General features: G+C 35.3%; 2 protein-coding genes across 4 annotated transcripts in view; one reads left to right on the top strand and one right to left on the bottom strand.

Moving 5' to 3' along the window:
* Ncapg (non-SMC condensin I complex subunit G) overlaps nt 1–10,538 on the top strand; it is a 40,042-nt gene extending 29,504 nt beyond the window's left edge. Inside the window, exons 15-21 of the mRNA XM_020170178.2 lie at nt 4,299–4,480; nt 4,758–4,932; nt 6,771–6,932; nt 7,099–7,234; nt 7,513–7,590; nt 9,396–9,465; nt 10,405–10,538. Coding sequence (XP_020025767.2) covers nt 4,299–4,480; nt 4,758–4,932; nt 6,771–6,932; nt 7,099–7,234; nt 7,513–7,590; nt 9,396–9,465; nt 10,405–10,528 — 927 coding nt within the window. The 3' untranslated portion in view covers nt 10,529–10,538. The remainder of the gene's footprint in view (nt 1–4,298; nt 4,481–4,757; nt 4,933–6,770; nt 6,933–7,098; nt 7,235–7,512; nt 7,591–9,395; nt 9,466–10,404) is intronic.
* Lcorl (ligand dependent nuclear receptor corepressor like) overlaps nt 8,056–18,449 on the bottom strand; it is a 135,119-nt gene continuing 124,725 nt past the window's right edge. The window contains exon 8 of one of the 3 annotated variants that reach the window (XM_074042545.1): nt 8,056–13,083. In XM_074042545.1, the coding sequence (XP_073898646.1) occupies nt 12,903–13,083 (181 nt within the window). In that variant the 3' untranslated portion in view covers nt 8,056–12,902. The remainder of the gene's footprint in view (nt 13,084–18,449) is intronic. The other 2 variants (XM_074042539.1, XR_012435864.1) reach the window with 2 other exon arrangements.

Genomic DNA, 18,449 nt, shown 5'->3' with positions numbered 1-18,449 from the left:
TTTTGCAAAAAAATACTACTGGAATTTATATAGGGATTGCATTGAATATGTAGGTTGCATTAATTAATATAGCTTTCTGCACATTAAGTTCTTCTGAATGTTGTCTCAGGCATGAGTACAGAATGCCTTTTCTTTTTATTTAGAATGTGTTTTAATTTCTTTTGACAATGTAGTTTGTAGTTTTCAGTATAACAACTCTTTTACTTCCTTGGTTAAATTTATCTCTAAGTATTTTATTCTTTGGATGCTTATTGAAAATGGAATTTTTTCCTTAATTTTCCTTTTTGATTGTACCCTGTTCATATACAGAAACTCAAGTAGGATTTTAGTTTGTGCTGCTTTTTACCCTACAACTGTACTGAATTCACTTATTAACTATAGTAAGGGTTTTTTAGGGGGGATATTCTTTGGAATTTTGTCTATGTAGGATCATGTAATTTCTGAATTACATAATTCCAATTTTGATGGCATTTATTTCTTCTAGTCTAATTGCCCTGGTTAGAACTTCTGGTACAGCATTAAATAGCAGTTATTAAGTAGTTAAATTAGATATCTTTTTCATAATTCTAATTTTTGGGGAAAAGCTTTCAGTCTTTTACCATTGAATGGGATATTAGTTGTAGGTTTTTCATTAGTGCACTTTATCATTTTAAGGAAATTCCCTTCTTATCTCTCTGACTTTTTTGTGTGCCTGTTTTTAAATAAAAAGGTGTTGGATTTTGATACATTTTTTTTTTCCTGCATCAATTGAGGTGATCATCAGCATTTTCCCTTTATTATATTGCTGTGGTGCTTTACATGACTTGATTTTCTTAGGTTGAACCACCCTTGCATTCCTGGGATAAGTTCGGCTTGTTCATGATGTGTAATACTTTCATTATGCTGTTGGATTTTTTGGTAGTGTTTTGTTTGAAAATCATCTACTTTTCATAAGGGATATCTGCTTATAGTTTTCTTATGGGATCTCTGTCTGACTTTGATATCAGAGTACTATTGACCTCATAAGCTGAGTTAGGAATTGTTCCTTCCTCTTTTATTTATTGGAAGGCTTTAAGAAGGATTGTTGTTAATTCTTTAAATGTTTCATAGAATTTACTAATGAAGACATCTGGTCCTGGACTGTTCTTTTGGGAGATTTTTGATTACTTACCCAGTCTGTTTATTCGATTTGTAATAGATCTGTTCAGATATTCTATTTCCTCTTGATTCACTTGCAAATTTGTGTGTTTCTGGGAAATTTACCATTTCATCTAGGTTATTTAATTTGTTGGCATTCAGTTATTTGCAGTATTCTCTTATAGACCTATTTTTGTAAGGTCAGTAGTAATGTCCTCATTTTCACTTTTGATTTTGGTTATTTTGTGTCTTCTTTTTCTTTGTTGTTCTTGGATTTGAACTCAGTGCCTCCCACTTGCTAGGCAGGTGCTCTACTACTTGAGTCATGCCCCAGCCCTTTCTGTTTTAGTTATTTTTCAGATAAGGTCTTGTATTTTTGCTTGGGGATAGCCTCAGACTACAATCCTCCTACCTTTGCCTCCCACATAGCTGGGGACAGGCATGTACTACCACACCCAGCTTGTACTTTGAGGTAGGGTTTAGCTAAATTTTTGCCTGGTCTAGCCTCATATCATGATCCTCCTGCCTTTGCCTCCCAATTAGCTGGGATTACAGGTGTCAGCCATTGCACTTGACCTTCTTTGTCAGTCTTTACTGAAGGTTTGTAAAATTTTTTGATTTTTGGTGTTTTTTTTTTTTTTTTTTTTTTTTTTTTGGGACAGGGTCTCAAAATATAGCCCACACTGGCTTCAACTCACTCTCTCTGACCTTAGCCTCTGAGTGCTGGGATTATAGGTTGTTGATATTTTTAAGAAACTTAATTTTGTCCATTTTTCTATACTGTTTTCTATTTCAATTTTGTTTACCTCAGGTCTAATCTTTAGTATTTCCTCCTACATTTCCACTTTTTCTTCTTTTTCTTGTTCTATAAGGTATAAATTTAGGTTATTGAGAGTTTTTAAAATGAAGATATGTACTGTTAACAAATATCCCCTGAGCACTCTTCATTGAATTTCGTAAGTTTATGTTTGTTATTTTTCCATTTTCATTTGTCTCTAGGTACTGTCTGATTTTTGATGTGATTTCTTTTTTAACTCACTGAGGTGTAAGAGCATTTTCACACACTTGTGGATTTTGTAGCTTTTGTCTGTTATTGATTTCCAGGTTCATTCCATTGTAGTTGGAAAAGACATAGTATGTTTAAATCTGTTGAAATATGTTTTACTCTTAATGTAATCCTTCAGAATGTTCCATGTGTATTTGAGAAGAATGTATTCTGCTGTTGTGGATTGAGTGTTGTACATGTGTTTGATAGGTCTCATTGATTTCATAGTGTCAAGTTCTGTTTCCTTGTTGAACTAGCTCTATTCATTACTGAAAGTGAGGCATTGAAGTCTTCCACCTGTTATTATAGAGCTCTCTGTTTGTTCATATACTGTGGGGCACTATTGTTTGGTATATGTGTGTTTATATAATACTGGATGCCCTTTTTTGTCTTGCAACACTTTTTGGCTTATGACATTTTTGACTGCAAAAATGCCAGAAGTTTTTCCTTATCAATAATTTTGTTAGATGTAAATGGATTAAATTCTCTAACTAAAAGGTAGAGGTAAAGAAAAGAACAAGATCCAAACAGTATTGTGTCTACAGGAGACTCACTTGAGATCCAAGGCACACATGGATTGAAGCAAAAGGATGAAAAAAGATGTAGGCAACTAGTAACCAAATAGAGTTGGGTGATTATCCTAATGTTAGGTAAAACTTTAAACTTTTGAGTCATTATTCGAGTTGTATGCTAACTTTCTGTTGGGAATTGTCTGGTTCATGCCCTTACCCATCATGTGAAGGTAGGACAGTCATTGAACATTAAAATTACTTGGCAGTGAGTGAGTGATCTTCATTTTGTAGTACTGGTACATTAAATCTCTTTCTGGCTAAACTAGATTTTCTGGCTTTGGTTCTTTTTTTTTTTAATCACTATTTAAAAATCCAGAATTTTTGACTTTCTTCTGTTCCATAAGTAACAATCTTTATCATGCTTTCAGCACTTACAGTTCTGTGTCAATTCAAATTCTTGCCATTCAACTTCAAATGGATTGCTGTTGCTATAAGGGAAGTTTGTCATATTAAAAATTTATACATACGTACTAGTGTTCGGGTTGTATCAGTGTGAATCTTCAATAAAGTATTTTCTGCCTCTGGACTGTTCTCTCACCTAAAACAGGCTGCTTCTTTAATTCCATCAAGAAATGTGTAAGGGCCAATTAGGTGCTGGTTGCTATATATTCCCAAGAGTACAGTGCTAAGTGAAGCAAGGTGTCTGCCCCTAAGGTTGTTCTGACCCTGCACCTCAGCACTTACTGTTACCAGCCTCTATAACTTTTATCTTTTTGAGTTTGGAAAAAAAGTTCTTGAACTAGCTCTTCTGCTTTTCATTCACTTCTTTCTCTCTGATTTAGGTCATCCCTGTTACAGCCTGTCTAGATAATTTTCCTGAAATCTCAAATGTTGTCTCCACCTTTTTAAAAACCTTCAGCAGTTCCATCTAAGTTCTTAAATAAGTGTGAATTTCTTTACCTTATTTTCAGGTCCATAATCTACTGTCGGGCAAACTTACTTTCCATCAATAATAAATGTGTCATAGCTTTAGTGTGTAGCTGGCACTTCTGAGAGTTTTACCTGTGTCATCTCTTCATCTTTGTAACTGTCTTATCATATACGATAAGTCCTTTCATTACCCCTTTTTGTTTATGAAAAAAGTGAGACACGGAGAAGTATCACATGCCAATATTCTTAATCACCACTCTTTCTGGGTGGCCTGTTTTCATTTGTACACCTTTTGTTCACATTCTGCCCAGTATTCAGATACACTGCCACTCCCACTTCTGGAGTTGTTCTTTGTAGTTACCTTCCTTTGAAAGCAGGAACTTTTGCTGAGTGTTTGTCTTAGAAATGCATTTAAAAATGTATCATTTTGGTTTTTGTTTTCCCAACTTTTGTAAAAGGCTTTTTGGTTCTGATGTTTCACAGCTAGATTCAAAATCATTTATATTTGCCTAAAATTGTTAGACATTACCTCTTTGAAGAAACAAAATCATTTTATGTGCCTTTAGCAAATTTATAATAGCATGGATGATTTTTGAATAGTTCATCTAAAAATGTCATAGACAGGGTACATTGTAAGTCTTAAAAGGAAAATACAGATAAAAAAAATTTCTTCTGGTAAATGTTATTTTTATTAGGTATCTGAACTCAGAACAGGAGCTGCAGAAGGACTAGCCAAGCTGATGTTCTCTGGGCTTTTGGTCAGCAGCAAGATTCTTTCTCGTCTTATCTTGTTGTGGTACAACCCTGTGACTGAAGAAGATGTTCGACTTCGACATTGCCTAGGCGTGTTTTTCCCCATATTTGCTTATGCAAGCAGGTATTGAGTCTTATCAAAAAATCAAAATCTCACTTGAAGTCAAATTCAGGCCCTCTCTGAGTTATATCCATCTATTTAATACTGTTGTCAGTACTCTTGTTTCAGTGGTGAATGATCAAATGAGAAGAATTTATGTAGATTTTACCTGCCTGAATTTGGCTCTTTCTTGGGTGCAAATGTACTTTATCTTGATGAGGTGAATTCTGTGTTTTAGAATCATGCTTTTTTTTTCTTCAAATAATGTCTGCCAACATACTTTCAAACTGTTTTTCGATAGGACTAATCAGGAATGCTTTGAAGAAGCCTTTCTTCCAACTCTGCAAACACTGGCCAACGCCCCTGCATCATCTCCTTTAGCTGAAGTAGATATCATGAATGTTGCTGAGTTGCTTGTAGATCTGACAAGACCAAGTGGATTAAATCCTCAAGCCAAGAATTCCCAAGATTATCAGGTGAATGAGTGTGTTGGCCTTGGGTGGTAAAGATGGTAACTGCTTTAGATCACTGCTGTCTTTGTAAAACAATCTCCTCATAGATTCTTGGGAATAGTGAGGAGCTACATTTTTAGCTTTAGATTTTATCTGTATAGTGATGCATAACATAAAGTACAAAAAAAGGAAGATCTTTTGGGAAATATGGAGAAATTTTATGAAACTAGAAGTAGTCAGTGCTAACATTTTGCTACTAAGAAGTTACCAAACACTAACCCTCCCTGTCTTCCTTACCACCTCCTGTTGGCTGTAATCACTGAAGTAATGACCTGTGTTATCTAGCACTCATTGAGTTTTCAAATGTTCATTTCTTATGCTCTTGGCATAGGGAAGGACAGTTCAAAGAACAGAACTCACTTCAAGCTTATTTTGGTTTCTAATTTGAAGAAGATAAATTACCTGCAAACTGACCCATGAATTCAATTTAAGTTGGGTTTTAAAATCTTTTAATGACATTTTGTCAAACTTACTACCACTTTTGATATTTAATGTGCTAATGATTACAAATGCTAATTGGTAGTTAGTGAGTCTGCTCAACTCACAATATTATATGCTGTTGGGAAGATAAGATTACAAAGGAGATTATGAAAATATGGCAAGGGCAGTGATACAATTTTCAAGTGCTTTAGGACATTACAGAAGGGTAAGACTCATGATGGTAGTTTAAAACTCATTGAGTAAAGTTCACTTTGGCCTGGTTTGGATTTAAGGAATTGTTTGAGTCAAAAGGAAAAATATGCACGTGCAGGTAATACATGTAGATGGTTATGCAAAGCATATTTTAAAGATCAAGTTAGGGAAGTTGGAGTTGGCTTTATTTGCAGTGAGTATGCAGGGCTTATGAGGAAAAGGTTAATAGAGTGGAAGCAACTTATTAGAAAGATTGATTTAGTGGTCACTGATGGTTATATTAGGTAAATTGGGAAGAGGAAAGAAGAGAGAAAAGGAGAGGTAAGGGAGATTAAGGAATCCAAGAAAATCTTTCCAATCCTTGTATGACTAATAGAAAACTTCATACGAAGTGTTGACAGTTTGATTGGGGATATACTCTCATGATCAATATCCTGAAGGAGTATAGGAAATAGGCTGGGACACAAGGCCAAGCTGAACCACCATGCAAGTAGAGGCCTCACCTGATCCCACAGGGAGTTCCAAAACTGGAATCCTTTTAGTGGTACTGAACTGAGACAAGCTGCACCATTATACATGTGAATAGGCTGGACACTTGGATGTTGACTGACCCTTAGGGGAAGAGGTGTGAATTTGGGCAAGGCCCACTGTCATCAGCCTGGATCAGTTCTGCCAGCTGGAACTTTCAGCCTCCCAAACTCACAACAATATGGAGATCCTTTAGGCCTTAAGAGGTGGATCTAGACCTTGTATCAGTCAACATCCACTATAAGAAATCAAGGGGTAGCCAAGCATGGTAGGGTACACTTGTAATGCCAGCTACTAAAGAACCAGAGGCTGAAGGATTGAAAGTTTGAGGCCAGCCTGGGCAAAGTTAGTGAGACCCTATCTCAAAATAAAGTAAAAACAAAAGGGTTGGGGGGGGTGGGGCGTAGCCCTCAAGTGGAAGCCCTGGGTTCAATGCCAGTACTGCCTCCCCCCGCTGCAAAAAAAAAAAAAAAAAAAGAAATCAAGGAAGGAGCTTATTTTTGGGGAGGAAGAGATGTTAATACTGTTTTAGACATTTTATATTTGGGATTATTATGATTAGTTGGAGATGTTAGACTGTATTATATTATGCTAAACTGTATTGTATTATTTTCAAAGATTTTTTTTTTTTAATTTTCTAGGCCTTCACAGTACATGACAATTTGGCTGTAAAAATTTGTAATGAGATCTTAACAGGTCCATGCTCACCAGAAATTCGGGTCTATACAAAAGCTTTGAATTCTTTAGAACTAAGTAACAATCTTGCAAAAGATCTTCTGGTTCTACTGAATGAGATTCTGGAGGTAAAATAGTTTCTAATTATTTTTAACTAGCTTATGTTAAAATTTATCAAAGTGGAATTTATAGTGTTGTGACTTTGTTCATTTTAAATAAATATTCATAGACTTCATATGATTTTAGAATCATATTAGATCAATATTGGTACATAATTTGTTTTGTTTTTCATAGCAAGTAAAAGATAGGACGTGCCTGAAAACTTTGGAAAAGATCAAGATTCAGTTAGAGAAAAATGAAAGATTTGATGACCAGTCTGTGGAAATACAGGATGTCAACATGACTGCTGCTGTTCTTGAAAATGAAGATGGTGAGGACATACTGACCTGAATATTTACATGATTCTGTTTTTCATCTTTACTGAGTTTTTTTCCTCTAATGTGTTTGGATAGATTTTAGAAATGAATGCAACCCCCTTGTCAAGAATTTTGATTCATAGTATTCACAGTATTTGGAATAGTGATTTGTAATCTTTCACTAGCTGGTAATAGAACAGTTTGCCATTTCTGTATGAAAGATGAAAAGATCATTTAAAGTATTTGACAAAGCCATTTTTAGTTTACATTATTGTATTGTTTCCATTAATAGAAAAGAATAAAGAAGTATATATGACTCCTTTCAAGGATGTAAAAGCATCAAAATTCACTCAGGAGAAGACTAACAAAGGTAGTGTATAGATTGACTTGTTCTTATAATAAAACTATTTCCAGTTTTCCTTAGTGAAAATACTTTTCACGTTTGTTTCCTTTGGATAAAGATTTTTAAATGTCTTATATATCCTTAACTTTTAATTCTTTGAACTAATACATGATTTTGCTTCATGTGTAAAGATTATAAAATCAATGTTGCTCTAAGTGCTTCTGACTTCAATATTATAAAAAGACCATATTGTAAAGGACTATTTGGTTTTAATTAGGAATAGGTTAAATAATAGTTTTACATTATTAGTTACTTGTGTTTTATCCTTTATATGACAAAGCTTCCCCTCCCATTATTTTTCTGGGCTTTCTCTGCTTTCTTCCTTTCCCCATCTCATTTTGTTTTCTCAGTATAGCCCCTAAGGGGAATCCAGCACTAGAGAATTTGTTGGAGTAAATGTTTACTGCTAGGGGGGTCACTTGGAAAAACATCTGAAATTCAAGATCTTTTTATTGTTTTATTACTTCCTTATTACAAAAGCAATGCATGCTTATGACAGAAGATTCAGAAAGTACATCCAAGCAAACTACTATAAAGAACATTAACAGTCCCACCCATGAGCCAACCATGATTTTCATCTTTGAAAAATTTTGTTAAGGCCCCCTTCTAAGCAGATTTAATTTTTTTCTAAAATGGAATCTGGCCAGAATATTGTTTCAACCAGTTATTCAAACACCGATTACTGGATATTGTTCCAAATTAGTTCCATATTGTTGGATGTCTTCTTGGGGTTGAACGCAATAGTGAGAGTAAATAAATAAGGTGTGTGTCAGGTAGCGGGGGATGTCTAACATGAGAGAGTAGGGTATACGGTTTTTTGAAACAAATTGTCAAATGAATAATTGATTTTGCTCATACTGCTTTTAGTCACTATGAGCACACCATCTTTTTTAAAAAGTCCAAATTTCATGTACAAATGCTAGGTTTTCTAATAAATTTGGAATATCACAGACCAAATTTTGTCTCAGTTAACTTTGTAAATACCTAGCAAGTAGAATTTTCACAACCCCTAGTATATAAAGGTTCTAGTTTTTATATTGAAATATATCTAATAATACATATTTGAATTGGCCATGTATATGTTTAAATATTTTACAAGCCCCCATTATCTTGCTGATTAAGTTCTATTTCAAGTTGGTATAGTGATAAAAGTCTGTAACCCCAGCTACTTCAGAGGCTGAGGTGGAAGAATTGCTTGAGCCCAGGAGCTTAGGGCAGCCCTGGCAACATAGCAAGACCTTGTTTCAAAAAAGTAAATAAAGTTTTGCTCATGGACCTAAACACACGTGTATGTGTTTCCATATACATTGTGCTACAGCCATAATAGAAGTGAGGTTTTGTTGTTTTCTTTTGATACAAGACTTTTTATGGAGCCCAGGCTGGCCTAGAACTCATACTCTTGCCTTGACCTCTTGAGTGTGCTGGTATTACAGGTGTATACCACCGTGTCCAGCTGAGGTGTTTTTTTTTAAAGCTTGTTTTTCATATACTTCAGTCCCCACATTGAACTAAAACTTGCCTCTTGTAACTTGCTTGTAGATCGAGTTCCCCTTTTCCCTAATCAGCTGAACAAAGAAGTGAATGCAGATGTTAACCTTGCTTGGGTTCTTTTTCTCTGGTATTTTGATAATTGGCATCAACATGGCTGGGAATAAGAAGGATGTGTTGAATAGGTCGTTGTGTTAAAAATAAAGCATTTAGATAGCCTGTTAGCTAGATTTAGAAACATTAAGCAATTAATACATTTTGAAAAGAATTATGCTGTCTTTAAGGACGGAGAAAAGTGACAGCTTCTGCTAAGACAAACAGGAAACGTCAGACTGCTGAGGCTGGCTCTCAAAGGTATGCCGTGTTTGTCTGGAATATATAATGGAACATCTCTTCATTTTTTTCTTTTATTTCTTGGTCTAGCAATAGAGAAACTGTAACTGTCTTCTGTGAGAGCTCAGTGTATAATGAGATAGTAAAAACTAAATAGTTATGACTTTGATAAACAGTCTAGAAAGCCATCATCAAGAGCCTTTATATTTCTGTGGCTTGTGTACTTTTGCCTTTGTTTTAGCATGGCCATTTATTAGGTCGTTGTCTTTAATATGCTGTTTCCATGTATGCTTTTGACTGTATGGCTCCTTTTTGATTTTTAATTAGCAAACTCTTGATTTAGATAACATTTGGATTCTCTGCATTTACAATGCTAGAACAATACTGCCTTTTATTTTAATGTATTACTGGTTTGTGACTTAGTGTTTATTCTTGGTGACTGTGAAGCCACTGTTTAAGCTGAAAAGTTTGTGGCTGTGTTGCATTCATCTATTCTTTAGTAGTGTTCTCTATATTTTTAGTACAGAGCTTCAGATTAAGTCTTGGTTAAGTCCTTTTTTGGGGAAAACTTGTTTATAGTTTTAGAAATTTATTAACTACATTAAGAACAATTTTTCACTTTTTGAATTAAAGCACAAAAACCCTCTTTCATAGTTGTGGTCACTGTGTAATTATAGGCTTCATTACAAAAGTTCAGTGCTTTGTATCATTTCCTGTATATAAGAAGATAATAAAAACAGGTTTCAAACAGTATATGAAAATTAGCTAGATTCCCCATGATTCACTTTGCTGAACAGCCAGTTGGTGTTTTCTGGTTATTGTTTGAGATTTTAGTTTTAAGTTTAGTTAACATAATTAAGCTACCAATTACCTAGTGATAGACTGTCAGAAACAAAAACTTTTACTTATAAACTGGTCTTAAAGCTTGTATCTAAATTGGTGTATTTTCAACATGTTTAGTGATGATGAAGTTCCAGAATCAGAACTGAAAGTGAAGATGAGATTACCAAGAAGAGCCAAAACAGCAGCACTAGAAAAAAGTAAACTTAACCTTGCACAGTTTCTCAATGAAGATAAAAATTAGGAGAGATGGTGGAAGTGAAGTTCTTTAAAAGTATGCTTATTTCTTTGCTTTAATAAAGTTATCCTTGTATTAAAATCAGGAAAAAAAAAAGTCTGGTGTCTTTCTGTTGTGTGACACCACATGACTCTGGGTTAGTTTTGCTTTTTTTTGTGTGTGGTTTGTAGCACTAGGTTTGAACTCAGGTCTTCATGCTTTGGTAGGCAGGAGCTCTACCACTTGAGTCACTCCTCCAGCCCTCCAGGCTGTCTTAAAGCATCAGGAAGCATCTTGTTGGTGTGATACAAAGATAATCTGCATGAGCTACACAGATTTGTTTCATCAGAAACTGAGGTGGGCTGAGAAATCTACTTTTAATTAAGCTCCCCAAGGTGATTCTTTTGAAATTACAGTATTATGGTAAACTTAAGTATAACTAGCTGGTAGCTTTCACACTTGAAAACCTTAGATGAAGCAGATTCAAAATAGATGACACACCTTACAACATATTTAGCAAGTGATATCTGAAGGGCAAACGAAGTACCACAACCAGCTGTAAAGGAGCTTCTTACCCAGTGAGGGCCAGTATAATGAATCAAAGTGATCCTCATCCAGTTTAAAAACACTTGATAATCTTTTTGTGATTCCTATATTAAAAATATATGTGATAATATTACTTGCATGGGTAATCTCTCTTCCTAAAGTATTTATATGGGAGCCCTTGTTTGTGAATGTTCCTGGGTTTGGGAGATGTCAACAGGTACACTAATCATGAAGGTGCTTTTAGTTTTTGATGTAACAAAATATTTTATTTACTGTGTATAATAAATAATACTATTGGGAAAAATGACAGGAAGTCCTTTTATACTTATGAGCACTGTTTCTTCGCTGTCAGTTTCATTTGTCTTTTGAAATTGGCACTATATGATACTTAAATGTTTTGAAACTTGCACTGTATGAAACCAGTCCTGTTTCTTGCTATAACACCCAGTGAAACATCTTTTCTTACCCATCTGTGAGTGACCTTTTTTTAGAGAGGTCCTAACATAGATCTGTTTTAATAATTGTGCTTCTGTAGGTTTATTTGCCAGAGGCCATTCATTTCAGGTGATGTTTTAAGATGGAGTTAAAGTAATATTGCTGGTTTTCAGAACTAAATTCTATTTTATATACATACATGTGCTTTATGGAACTCAAAAATAGGAATAAAAGTTACACAGCAAAAATGCGTACTAAAACCTGGTAATGATGGGAATTAATGGAAAACAGATGATCTTTATTATGTTGGCTGTATGTCTTTTCCTGTGCTTCATTATGAGTTATATCTTTTTGTTAAATCCCTGTCATTTTAAAAATAAGTTTTGGGGCTACAGGAAGAAATTAGTGAATTGGTATATGAAATGTGCTATAAGGAAAGTCATCAGGAATAAACTAAAATCCCATTTATACACGGCCAGGCTGTCAAAGGGAAAGGAGCCTTGCTCTTACACAGATGCCATACAAAGCTTGCTTTCCTCTGCTGTGGGAATAATAAGTTTTAAGCACCAAACCTTTAGCTTTAGTGTTCTTACTGTTCAGATTTTAGATCCAATAATGTAGCTGTTGCTGAAGATATGCTTTGCATTATTGGAAGAAGGAATATTATCCTGCTTCTAAATAATATTCCTTTAAACATTTAAGTTGCTGAAATACAATAAAATCTACAGCTGTAAATTCACTTGCCATTTTTCATTCAGAATTGATAACTTACAGAAAACAGTGTTCTTGTTTACCACGGGGCACAGATTTGTTGAGTAAACATGCAACTGTGCCATTGCTCTCACAGTCCATAGATTACAGGTTCAAAATAGAGAGCTGATGAACTCAAATTCTTTTATGAATGGAAACATGCTATTTGATGATAAACTATGATCAATCTTTTCTGTGCATGTATAACTGAAAGACGTATACTTCCAAATCAAATCTTTCCCTTTTTTCTTACCAGTTTGCTTCGAGGTAGTTGGTATCCACCTGTTCACAACTGTTCACGGGTCATGTCATCATCACAAGTCTTTACAGTTCTAGCTGTCTAAACTACATAATGTGTTATATATTAAAACTTTGTGCACAGAAATAAAACTGGGGACAATTACGTTTTTAAACTTAGGGCATAAAAAATTCACAAAATACCATTAAAAAGAGAAAGATCAATGTGTGTACTACAAAATTCCACAATGGTCTGGTGTAAAACATGTAAAAAACATACAAAGAATATAATCAAAATGATTAATGCTAATGATTTAATATAAAGATAAATCAAAGGACTAGAAATATTTCAAGATCAATTGATAAAATGCTTATTGTTAAGCAGAAAGAATATTGACATACAAAATAAAGATAGTGCAAGAAGAACTGCCATCTATTTGTCTTCACTTTTGAGATTTTGGTTATGAACTGTACAGCTTGCTAGAGATGCTGCTGTTAAATTCAGATTCCATTCAATAGGACGGTTAAGGCACATCTTAATGGGGCTCAAAGGGCAACTTGCTGTGTTCCCATCAGACAAATTCAGTTTCTCATCAGTATTCATTTGTAGCATGCTGAAAGAAAAAGTGTAACACATTTTAGTTTTACTTAATTTCAAAGAAATCATCAACCTTAAAAGTTCAGTGACATTGTTTGGTAAAGCATTACCTTGCAGTATAAGAGTTTTATATCCTGCTTTCCTACTGAACTGAACAGTGAACTATGCCATGTGTGAGCTGGAACTTGAGTTCCCTCAGACACCACTGGACAGAAAACTTCACTGCATAGAGGGATCACAGCAATATACATAAGAAAAACATCTAACTTACTGGCTAAATTCAACTGTTTCACTTGTCCTTCAATGTAGCAGGATCAGAAATACTTTAAGGAAAGAGGAATTAATATTTGTTGAATGCCTACTATGTCCCAAGCACACATGCCTGCATTATCTCATTTGAATCTCACAACTAAGTAAGGTGCATATACTTACAAAGCAAGTCTCTGTGAGTTAAATACAAATATGTCAGGTCACACCGGCTTGAAATTAGAAACAACCTTTGCTGTTTTCTTTACAGCTTGTCTACTAGCTCTCTAAGGTGGCTGATAAATCAAGAGTAGAAAACTAGTTCTGTTTTGATGGTAGAAGAGTGTGAAGTCATTGATACTATCTAGTATGGCACCCTCAAGTTATTTATTCTGGTTGCCTGTTTCATAGAATTTTTCTGCTGATGAAGACATCGATGGCTTATGTGAATTTAGGTTAGGTTGGTCAGATTGTTTTACTATTGCTCCCTAATACACACCCTGTCTTCAGGAAAACTGTCTTATTCCATGTGCTCGTGGGCATAGCCCCATCTGTCCTGGAATGTTGTTCCCACTTGGGAACCTTGCCCTCTACTCTGCTTACCCAAATCTTACTCTTTCTTCAAGCCCTAACCCAAATCTCATGACATCCCTGAACATATTCTCATACTTATTAAAACATTGCTTGTGAACACTTCTGGGTTCTCCACTATTGTTTCACGTCTGATTACACTTTCTAGATCTGAAGGAAAAGGAAGCTAACATTCATAGCTCTGTGGAGATAAACAGTGCTGAATACACAGTAGCTGCTCAACAAAAATAGAAATCACATAACAAAACATTTAGACCAGTGCAGCCCTTTTGAGTCATAGAAATCTGAGAGTCCAAAGAATTAGTCCTCCATGTGTACAATGCACATGTAAATCCCTACTCTTACCTTTAGCCCCATTCAGTAGCTTGCTATATACACCAACTCACTTGACTTTAACTGTGGTTAGTAACACTGGACTATTCATTCCTAAGCTTTCTCCAACTGTACATCTATGGATCTTCCTAATACTCATTACCTATCAGTAATGAGGTTTCTAGTGTGTAAGTGACTTGGTAGCGTTGGTCAATAGCAACGTGTTCTGATTACTTCTTGCAACCTCAGCCAACTGCCTCATTTGCTGAGTAAGCCACATAGTTCAGTGTTTGTAAGTGGATGCTAGGCAAAATAACTGCATATGTTAGCTTATTCCTCATCAAAACAGGAGCCAGAAAGCCAACACGCGTCGAATAATCAGGAACACTTAAAATAAATCCTTGCTTGACATGGGAGAAATCAAGACAAAATAGTATTCATTCATATCAGAAAACTTGAACTTTTAAAAATTTACAGTGGTTATTGTTAGACTGAGGTGCTGGGGATCTCAAGTTTTTGTTTTTCAGGTTAGATAAAAATCAGAAATCCTACAGTCCTTACAAGGATTGCTAGTGTTCATAGTTTTATTACTTATATTTTTAAAACAATGGATTGACATACAACTTTTTGAGAACTCAAGGCAAGCTATTAAAAATATGGTGATCAAGACAGATTGGCAGCTAAGCATATCACGTATCAAACTTACGTGGTAGCATAGAGCAAATCATGATCGGAAAATGTTTTATTTGCTATTGTATTCACCAAAAAAACCCCTTAACTACATTCTTGTTTTTCTTTTTTTCAATATTTTAAAGCATTGTTTTAAATGTTAATTTTCAGGAATGGTGTTACTACAAATTTGGGTACACAGACCCCAGGGGTGCAGAAAACTACACAAGTGTAAGGGAAGAAAGGTCACGTTTTGAAAGAACTACACATTGTTAATATACAAGTTGGCCTGTTTAACTCATATACTCTTGAAATAATGTGTGTGCAAAACTTGGGCACAAACTTGACCTATAAAACACTAAGCATAGAACAGAATATACCTTATGAGGCACTAGAATCAGAGGTATTTGGACATTAGAGCTAGAAGGGAACTTCCTTGGCTATTTTTTTTAAGAGATAGGGAAACTAAGAAATAGAAAAACTGCTCTTTTCAAGGTGTCTGTGGACTAATATGGAACCTGGTTCTCTGATTAGTCTAGTTCTTAACCAAAGCTCTTTGAAATTATTCTATGATAATCCAGTCCCTGACAGTAGACAGTAACAATAACATCTTGCAGCCTTATTTTCATCTATAGGAAAAAGTTTAATGACACTTTATCTTCTGACCTTAATACAGCTGTGATGATCTATGGACAGCCAATCAATAATGCTAAATACAAATGCAATTTTTCTTAGCACTGCATATTTTGGAGAGAGGGGGAAGTAGGAAGAAAGTAGGAGGCAAAGTACTTATGTAAGTCAGTTTCTTCTACCTGCACAACATCTAGATGGGAGGTGAAGGCTGGCACAGACAAAAGGAGCCTCGAATGTTTATTTAGACATCTAAGTGTTGAAAATACTTCACTAATCAGTGAATCCTAAGAACTCATCTCTACCAGCAGAACTGGAGTTTACAGCATGTGCATTTGTAACATGTACTTTTTGAGGGTCACGGAAAACCAAATTATTATTATTTGTAATTTCAGTGATCACTGGTAATTCTAAATTTAAGAAAGGAAAAATTAGTATGTCTAGCTGTAATAATTAGGGCTTGTTTTACTTATTAATGAAAATTTAGCTCACCAACTTGCAGGAAACACTAAATTTTGATGTGATCCACATAAGTCTGAAAATGTCATTTCCAAAAAAAACAGTTGCTAAATGTCAGACACTACTAAACACCTTTTCACCTAACAGCATCTACTGAACTTCAGAAAAGTAAAATGACTTACTCAGGTCACATAAACCAATAAACCCAAGTGTCATCTGTCATCTACTACCCCATGTTGCACAGTAACTCTTGAGTTACAGTTCTTCTGCAGGTCTCTCATGTTAACATTCACGATTCATTTCTTTAGTGTACCTAACATGTGAGATGTGGACAAGAGTTTTACAAGCTTTCAACAGAAGCTATAAGGACTACAGCCAACACCCCGTCCAGGAGAGCCATATTTGGTACATGAAGTTTCCTCACAGTATCAACTAAATAAGTAGCTGCTACTCATACCCTTCAATTCCTCAAGGAAAAACAAAGGTTAGGGCCTAGCCTGACAAGTTTTTGAGAGCTACCGTAAGAGTGTTCTTTAGGTCAAGAGTTTCAGAGGACAGAAATTCATCTTTTCAAAGGGAAAGAGAAGTCACCTTTATGCACAGATAAATTAGGTTATTATACAAGATTTGTATTAAACGTGGTTACTATAATGTACCTGATGCCATCAAATTTGAACTCAACAATTACTCCAAATTCTGTCCAAATGACTGGTTTATTTTTCTCTGGAAATGGTGTCTTCTAAATGATAATGCAGTAGCTTTTTAATGAATACCTATTATGATTCAGCTTTATTACATAGCTTGATGCCTCTGTAAATCTATCCATATAAAGGTCATTAACTGTACAAACTAGATGAGAGAAGAACCTTCAAGAATGTACAAATGTATTGCCATGTTTTTAGTTGAGTAAGTTATAGCAATGAAAGATCTTCCATGTGTTGGACTATGATTTTGGTGGTTCCCCGATTCCAGGAGGCCTTTGTGAGGCTCTTGACACAAAGCAAAGCTTTAGGGAACCAGCAGGTATTCACTAGCAGGTCCACATGCTAACTACAAACCCTTAACCAAGACCTGTGTAATATATTAGGCATATAAAAGTGTGATGGTGTCTGCCTTTAAGGGTTGATAAGGAGGCAGGGAGAGAAGTATTAATGAATTAGTAGAATAAAAAACCAGCATGCAATAAATATAAGAGGAGTAACTAAGGACTAAAGATTGCATAGAAGATTAATCCCCACCCAACAGGAAATCAAGGGGAAGAAACATTTGAAATGGGTATTGAAGAAAATGGATTTTAGTAAATTGGGTTAGAGGAAGGATTTATAGAGCCTGAGTTTTGATCCTGAATCCAACTGAATGCACATTCTGTAACCTTTATAGGCTTCAATTTAACCAGAGAGCAGACAATGGAAGCTGTCCCTGAAGGTTAAGGTGACTAAATGAGTTTATGTGAAGCACTGACATAAAGAACATGGTCCATGTAAAATTTCTGGCTGACTTGACACAGTATGCCTTAAAAAAATGTGAGTTAGTTATTACTATTAGCATTGAAAATCAAGAGGTGCAAGTATTTTTATTGGGGATAAAACGTGGCAGATATGTGTATGATCTGTTTCTGCACTGTCCTTTTAGATAGGTAACAATGGTTTAATTGGGGTAGACAGATAATTTAAAACCAGAATTAAGGGTATGTGTGTTGGGGGGTGGGTGGTCAAATGTAAAAGAGCCATCAGATCTAACTAGGTAAACCATTTGAGTCACCCTGGGTCTAAAATTTGAGTGAATCTTTTCTCTTGGTTTGCAAGCTGTGAAAGGGTGTAGTTTTTTTCTTTTAAAGACTTAAACTCAAGAATTAAATTTTTTACTGGTAGGACACTGACAAACTTAAAACACCTTAGAAGATAAAGTGGAGGATTTTACAGACATTATTTCTGATTTGTTTGTGATTATCTGATGTGATTATTTAGACAAGCAGGAATACATGGTGTTTAAAAGGAAGATTTTGAAGACCAACAGTCTTAGAGTATAATCCCTGCTATGGTTTGGATATATTTTGCCCCCTAAAGGCTCACATGCTGAAAGCCTGGTCCCCAAAGTAACAGTATTGAAGGATGCTGGGACCTTTAAGAGACAGAGCCTAGTAGGGGGTGATTTGGTCACTGCTTCCTGCCCCCCCCACCCGCTTTAAGGTACTGGGGTTTGAACTCAGGGCCCCTCTCTTGCTAGGCAGGTGCTCTACCACTTGAGCCTCTCCTCCAGCATTTTTTGCTTTGGTTATTTTTAAGACAGGGCCTTCCAACATTAGCAACACCACCAACAACAGGTGTTGGTGAGGATGCGGGGAAAAAGGAACCCTCTTACACTGCTGGTGGGAATGTAAACTAGTACAACCACTCTGGAAAAAAATTTGGAGGCTACTTAAAAAGCTAAACATTGATCTACCATTTGATCCAGCAATACCACTCTTGGGAACAT

Source organism: Castor canadensis, chromosome 9 (genome assembly GCF_047511655.1).
Source record: "Castor canadensis chromosome 9, mCasCan1.hap1v2, whole genome shotgun sequence".
In the NCBI taxonomy this organism is placed as follows: Eukaryota; Metazoa; Chordata; class Mammalia; order Rodentia; family Castoridae; genus Castor; species Castor canadensis.
This window is presented reverse-complemented; position numbering and strand designations above follow the sequence as displayed.